Below are 7564 nucleotides of genomic sequence, written 5' to 3' on the forward strand. Positions count from 1 at the left end.
TACCTGTGTAATTTAAAAAAAGATAAATTAATTCATATCATGAAAATACAATTAGGTCACAATTGTTATATAATTTATTAAAAGTTAATTTAAAATATAGGAACAAAAATGAAATTGTTGGAATATATAAAATTATAAGCACTAAATTGCGAATTAAAAAAAAAAAAGAGTTAGCTCCTCTAGGCAAAGACTATTTGGCTTTTTTAAATTATAAGGCGTAAATAGCAAGCTTTTAATAATGTAGGGACAAATGTGCAAGTTTTATTAAACTATAAGGACTATGATTGTTTAACAATTTTATTTCTGATATACTACCGAGTATACACTCATTGAAGAGAATTTCAGTAACTGCAGAATTGGCTAGGTAGACGTCTCAGGTTTAGATTTGGCCATCTCTGAGTGGAGTATTGCCAAACTTCCATGTATACCTAATGTCAATAGTTCTCAATCCAGCAACTTGGTCAGCTGGAACAGCATCAGAGACTTCCTTAAACTCATCCTTTGTTAGCTTAACTCTCAATGCTCCAATGTTGTCCTCAAGATTTTTAATCTTGGTTGTGCCTAAAGAAAGCCCAACAACACATTGCAAACCAGAAGTACTTGGTAAGCTGATCTAAACACATTGGATAACTGAGAGCATGAACAAAAAAGAGAAGCAGACCCACCAGGGATGGGAACCACATCATCTCCTTGATTGAGAACCCAAGCAAGGGCAAGTTGAGCAGGACTGCATCCATATTTTTTAGCCAAATTATCTATCCGACCATATATTACCTTATTCTGTTCTAAATTTTCTCCCACAAACCTTGGAAATAATCCCTGAAGTAGATTTTGCCAAATAAATAACGAGAACTAAAATTTAGGCTAAAAATGATAGTCGATAAAATTACTGAGCATTTTAAGTTTTGGTTGTAAAAAAAAAAAATATTTGAGGAAGGATGGAAAAAAGTATTTAGTAAACAGAGGGTTCCACTGCTATATGGCAGTGAGAGAGGGCTATATGGAACAGGTTAATTAATACAAGTTTAGTACCTGCAGAGTGTCTGAAGGAATAGCTTCCACTACTGCTTTGCCCGCAAAAAATCCTTGACCGAGAGGGCTATATGGAACTATTCCAATTCCAAGTTCCCTGCATGTTTGTCATGGGACAATCCCATCGGACGTCTTATGATTAGACCAACTAAAGAAAACGTTATTAGGAAGACTAAGTAAGAATGTTAAATGGGCACCTGCATAGAGGGACTATTTCTTCCTCGAGTTCACGAGTCCAAAGTGACCATTCCATTTGCAGAGCAGTGATGGGGTGAACTGCGTGTGCTCTTCTTATGGTGTCAGGGCTTGGTTCAGAAAGTCCAATATACTTAATTTTCCCTTCTTCCACTAACTTCTTAAGTTCTCCCATCTGCTTAGTCATAATTCATCTGTATATAATATCTGTTCAGGGACAAAGTAAGCCAAGAAAAAGAGGACTTACAGTTTCCTCTATTGGCACTGAAGGGTCGATGCGATGTTGATAGTAAAGGTCAATATATTCCACCTCAAGACGCTTTAAGCTAGCCTCACAGCATGCACGAACATATTCAGGTTTGCCATTAAATGAGGCAGCCTTGAAATCATTGTTCTCGCAAACAATACCGAATTTTGTAGCCAATTGGATCTTCTCTCTAGGCAATTGCTTCAAAGCCTGCAAGCGCAAGTATTTGACGTAGTACACAACTAAACAAAAGCAATATATCCCTAGAAATTACATTTCATGAACTCTATTTGCTTGGCTTATCTCGTTTCAAGACAAGAACTAATTGTATATGATAAGAAGAAACCTTGCCGATCAAGATTTCATTAGTGTTAGGGCCATAAACATCAGCAGTATCGAAAAATGTAATTCCTCTATTGAAAGCTTCCTTGATGGTTGATATGCCAACTTCTTCAGGGAGAGGGGCGTTGTAGCCACCAGAAAGCCCCATACATCCAAATCCTAATTTGGAGACCTGAAAGTTAAAGCAAAAGGGTAAAATTTTTCATCATTTCTAATTGAAAAACATGGAATAATAAACAATTGAGATGAGCGTCACCTCTAGCCCTTGATTACCCAGCTTCACCATTGGAATTACAAGTCTTTGCTTCTCAGCCATCTCTTAGTTTTCTATGTGCCTCCTTCAACCTTCTCCTTCCCTTCCTCCTATCTGCTATGGAAGTGATGAGTTTAGTTAATTCAAGTGCTGAAGGAACCATAAATAATATCTATATTTATAGATAATTTCAGGTCCCTGTGTCGGATAGGCACTCCTGACGTTGACATGGATTGTGAGCAGTGACGCATGAGCTTGTGTCAATGAAAGATTTTATTTGACAACCATTAAGTTTTGATCAATTGGGGACCAAATTTTCTTTTTAATACTGAAAATCAAGATAAGAAACAAACAAAAAAAAAATCTGGGCATGGGACCCCTTGGATTCATCTCTGAAAAATTTCATTTGTCAATTTATGATTTCCATTAAGCAAGTTAATTTCTGTCATGTTTCATGACAGATAAGCAATTATGCTTATGCTTATACAGTGCTAACCTTTACCATCTTATAGATTATATAAACTTGACCCTTTATTATAAAATTCAGTTGTTGCATGAGCAACTTTAGAAAGCAATGTTTTGCAGGTTAGGGAAAAAAAAACCTTGATGTTATATTTTTAATATATTCAACTATTAAGAAATTCAATATAACTAGGGATGAGTGTTTGTTCGATTTTTATTAATGAAATAATAACTTCTCCATTTATATTATTTTTTATTTTCCTTTTATAAATAATAACTTCTCCATTTCCATCAAATGGGTCAGCCAAGATATTAGAACATTAATTTTGAAGAGAAGATGACTTGCATTCTTTTGAATTAAATACTTCATAGTTCATAATGATGGTGGCCCTCCATATTAGACAGACCCACTGTAACAAATTATCCATCTGTAGAGTTCGAGCAGGGGAAACCGACAAAACGACAGGGGTAAAGCTTGCTAATTAATTTATTTATTATAATTAATTTCTACTGAGACTCCAATTCGAGATCTTATAATTCTGACATTAATGGTAAGATCAAAATTTCAGTAAGTGCACAGCTTGCTAAGATAGACGACTCAGGTCGGGAATTAGCCATTTCTGTGTGGGGTGTTGCCAAACTTCCATGTATACCTGATGTCAAAAAATCTCAATCCAGCAACTTGGTCGGCTGGAACAGCATCAGAGACTTCCTTAAACTCATCTTTTGTCAGCTTAACTCTCAATGCTCCAATGTTGTCATGCAGATTCTTAATCTTTGTTGTGCCTAAAGAAAGCCCAACAAGACATTGCAAACCACAAGTATTTGGTAAGCTGATCTAAACACATTAGATAACTGAGAGCATGAATCAAAGAGAAGCAGACCCACCAGGGATGGGAACCACATCATCTCCTTGATTGAGAACCCAAGCAAGGGCAAGCTGAGCAGGACTGCATCCATATTTTTTAGCTAAATTTTCTACTCTCCTATATAATACCTTATTCTGTTTTAAATTTTCTTCTGTGAATCTTGGGAAGAATTTCTGCAGTAAAAGCAAGGTAGATGCCAAATAAGCATCAAATTAAAGAATTAGATTGTAACTAAATGCAAATTTAGTACCAGCAGAGTGTCTGAAGGCACGCTTTCCACTACTGCTTTGCCAGCAAAAAAGCCCTGACCCAGAGGGCTATATGGAACTATTCCAATTCCAAGTTCCCTGCATGTTTGTTTCAGAGGACAATCCCCTCAGACATATTATTATTAGATTAATCAAAGAAAACGTAGTAAGAAACACTAAATATGAATATTACATGTGTACCTGCAAAGAGGGATTATTTGTTCCTCGAGGTCGCGAGACCAAAGTGACCATTCTATTTGCAGTGCAGTGATGGGGTGAACTGCGTGTGCTCTCTTGATGGTATCGGGACTTGGCTCAGAAAGTCCTATGTACTTAATTTTCCCTTCTTCCACTAACTTCTTAAGTTCTCCCATCTACTTGATGAAAAATTCATTCAGAAATTCACAGAGAAAACCAGTAAATGAAAATAAGAACTTACGGTTTCCTCTATTGGGACTGACGGGTCGATGCGATGTTGATAGTAAAGGTCAATATAGTCCACATCAAGACGCTTTAAGCTAGCCTCACAGCATGCACGAACATATTCAGGTTTGCCATTAAATGAGGCAGTCCTATAATCATAATTTTTTTTGAAAATAACCCCGAATTTTGTAGCCAATTGGATCTTCTCTCTAGGCAATTGCTTCAATGCCTGCAAGCACAAGTATTTGTCGAGGTACACAATCAAAAGAACTTACATTTTCATGAACTCTAATTGCTTGCCTCGCTAGCTCGACTGAAAAGAGAAAAAAGAAATATTCTTATTTGCTTATCTTGTTTTAAGAAAAGAAGTTGTATATGACAGGAACTCTAAACCTTGCCAATCAAAACTTCATTAGCGTTAGACCCATAAATATCAGCAGTATCGAAAAATGTAATTCCTCTATTGAATGCTTCCTTGATGATTGATATGCCAACTTCTTCAGGAAGAGGAGCATTGTAGCCACCAGAAAGCTCCATACATCCAAATCCTAATTTGGAGACCTGAAAGTTAAAGAAAAAGGGTATAATCTCTGATCATTAATAATTGAAAACCATAGAATAAAGAAGGAAGTGAGATTATGGGTTTGACCTCTAGTCCTTGATTACCCAGCTTCACCCTTGGAATAATTACAAGTCTTTGCTCCTCAGCCATCCAATTAGTTTTCTCTGCCTCCTTCACCTTCTCCTTCCCTTCCTGCTATTTGCTATGGAAGTGGTGATGATGAGTTTGGTTCAATTACTAAAGGAACCATGAATAACATCTGAGTACTTGTAGATAATGTCAGGTCCCTCGGTCGGATAAATGATAATGATGTTGACATAGGTCGTTTAGTAGCGAGGCATGGGGGAGAAATTATATTTCAATTGTTTAATGAAATAATTCAACCCGTTTGTGTAATCTAAGTACCCACCGTTTAAAAAATCTCCTTTCGATTTTATCTAGTTTTAGTTTTCCTTCTAATGTGCTCTATCCTTGTTGCCTGCAAAACTTCGTGGCCAGCTGGACAGAAGAGGCTCCCTCGTTCCTACGCAGGAACTGAATTGTTACGGGTATTAGAGTTTAAATAGATTTAAGATTGTCGGAAATGGTAACAACTTTACTATATATTTTGTTATATATGATATAATTCTAAATATAATTTAAAAAATATGAACAAACAAAAATTAATTGACAATATTTTGCTGAAATAATTTGAATTTTTTTTTTTTTCATAAAGGAATACTCTGGATACATCAGACAAGGTAAATTATTCTCTTTCTCCAAGCACACCGAAAGAATACAGCTCTCTGCTGAGGAATTGTGTGCTAATAATTTCTGATATACTACCCCCTACAAATTCATTGACGGAAAATTCACTGGTAAACGCACAGCTTGTAATTGCTAGGATAGACATCTCAGGTTGAGAATTCAGACTTGGCCATCTCTGGGTGGAGTATTGCCAGTATACTGCACATTCAGAGTTCGTAAACCAGCAACTTGGTCAGCTGGAACAGCATCAGAGACTTCCTTAAACTCATCTTTTGTCAGCTTAAGTCTCAATGCTCCAATGTTGTCCTCCAGATTTTTAAGCTTGGTTGTGCCTAAAGAAAGCCCAAGAAAACATTGCAAACCAGATTTTGACGAGCTGATCTAAACGTATGCAGTTCATATTAGATAACTGAGAGCATGAATAGAGAAGACAAGCAAACCCACCAGGGATGGGAACCACATCATCTCCTTGATTGAGAACCCAAGCAAGGGCAAGCTGAGCAGGAAGGCATCCATATTTTTTAGCCAAATTTTCTACTCGACTATATAGTATCTTATTCTGTTCTAAGTTTTCTCCTGAAAACCTTGGCAATAATCTCTGAAGTAAAAGGCAAGGTTGATGCCAAGTAAGCAATAAAATTAGTTTCGAAAAGCATCAAATGAAACATTAAAGAATTAGACTGCAACTAAATTACATGTTTAGTACCATCCGAGTGTCTGAAGGGACACTTTCCATATTTTTTTTGCCAGCAAAAAAACCCCGGCCGAGAGGGCTATATGGAACTATTCCAATTCCAAGTTCCCTGTATGTCCTTATTATTAAACGAACCAAAAACAACCTAACTAGGAAGACTAAATAAGAATGTTAAATGGGTACCTGCATAGAGGGACTATTTCTTCCTCGAGGTCGTGAGTCCAAAGTGACCATTCCATTCGCAGTGCTGTGATGGGATGAACTGCGTGTGCTCTTTTTATGGTGTCAGGGCTTGGCTCAGAAAGTCCAATATACTTAATTTTCCCTTCTTGCACTAACTTTTTAAGTTCTCTCATCTGCTTAATAAAAAATCATGTGTATATAATATCTGTTTAGCGACAGAGCAAGCCTGGAAAGGAAAAAGGACTTACAGTTTCCTCTATTGGGATTGAAGGGTCGATCCGACGTTGATAGTAAAGATCTATATAATCCACATCAAGACGTTTTAAGCTAGCCTCACAGCATGCACGAACATATTCAGGTTTACCGTTAAATGAGGCAGTTTTAAAATCATTGTTCTTGAACATAATTCCAAATTTTGTAGCCAATTGGATCTTCTCTCTAGGCAATTGCTTCAATGCCTGCAAGCCCAAGTATTTGAACATAAACAATAAAAGAAATTACATTTCATGAGCTTCTAATCGCTTGCTTTGCTAGCTTGCCTATTGAACATAAGTTTCTTATTTGCTTATCCTGTTTTATTGGTATGACTGAAGAACTCTAACCTTGCCGATCAATATTTCATTAGCGTTAAACCCATAAATATCAGCAGTATCGAAAAATGTAATTCCTCTGTTGAATGCTTCCTTGATGATTGATATGCCAACTTCTTCAGGGACAGGGACGTTGTAGCCACCAGAAAGCCCCATGCATCCAAAGCCTAATTTGGAGACCTGAATGTTAATGAAAAAGAGTATAAGCTATAATCTTCGACCATTTCTAATTGAATAAGAAAGCTATAATCTCAGTGAGATGGGTGTCACCTCTAGCCCTTGATTACCCAGTTTCATCCTTGGAATTACAACTCTTTGCTCCTCAGCCATCTTATTTTTCTGTCTCCTTTCCCTCCTATTTGCTATGGAAGTGATGATGAGTTCAGTTTGAAGGAAACATAAAAAACATCGACATTTATAGATCATATCAGGTCCCTTTGTCGGATAAATAATCATTACATTGACGTCGGTAGCGAGTAATGACGCATGATCTTGTCTCATGAGCTTGAAGTATTAAGTCTGTTAAAATTTTCTTTTAGAATGAAAAATAGAATTCTGCCATTGGAATCTTTCATTTATTTATGCAATATAAAAATGCTAATCTTGATAATACTCATACTATATTGTATTAAATATATTTATTCTTTATTTAAATTTTTACAAATTAGTCATAGAATTAATTTATAGCCCATCACCTTCCCCTTCCCTTCCTCCTTT

The 7564-nt window shown here is 36.4% G+C and overlaps 2 protein-coding genes across 10 annotated transcripts; both read right to left on the reverse strand.

Moving 5' to 3' along the window:
• Positions 1-241: 241 nt before the first annotated feature.
• Positions 242-4968, reverse strand: LOC110620362 (perakine reductase). Of its 9 annotated transcripts, none has more exons than XR_006351687.1 (8): positions 4721-4968; positions 4465-4632; positions 4088-4300; positions 3850-4022; positions 3651-3747; positions 3529-3573; positions 3185-3317; positions 2152-2183 (listed from the first exon to the last, which is right to left on the reverse strand). XR_006351687.1 is itself a non-coding variant. In XM_043958953.1 (8 exons), exons 1-8 carry the CDS (start codon positions 4781-4783, stop codon positions 2180-2182), a joined length of 1005 nt encoding a protein of 334 aa, XP_043814888.1. In that variant the 5' UTR covers positions 4784-4963; the 3' UTR covers positions 2152-2179. The 9 variants fall into 9 exon arrangements, 7 of the variants coding, with proteins under 7 accessions (XP_043814887.1, XP_021619762.1, XP_043814890.1 ...); XM_043958953.1 differs by having other exon boundaries at positions 3420-3573; positions 4721-4963; XR_006351686.1 differs by having other exon boundaries at positions 2153-2286.
• Positions 4969-5539: 571 nt separating this feature from the next.
• Positions 5540-7177, reverse strand: LOC110621589 (perakine reductase-like). Its single transcript, XM_021765859.1, has 7 exons — positions 7118-7177; positions 6860-7027; positions 6506-6715; positions 6258-6430; positions 6087-6183; positions 5825-5978; positions 5540-5712 (listed from the first exon to the last, which is right to left on the reverse strand). Exons 1-7 carry the CDS (start codon positions 7175-7177, stop codon positions 5540-5542), a joined length of 1035 nt encoding a protein of 344 aa, XP_021621551.1.
• Positions 7178-7564: the final 387 nt, after the last annotated feature.

Source organism: Manihot esculenta, chromosome 8 (genome assembly GCF_001659605.2).
Source record: "Manihot esculenta cultivar AM560-2 chromosome 8, M.esculenta_v8, whole genome shotgun sequence".
NCBI classification, from domain to species: domain Eukaryota; kingdom Viridiplantae; phylum Streptophyta; class Magnoliopsida; order Malpighiales; family Euphorbiaceae; genus Manihot; species Manihot esculenta.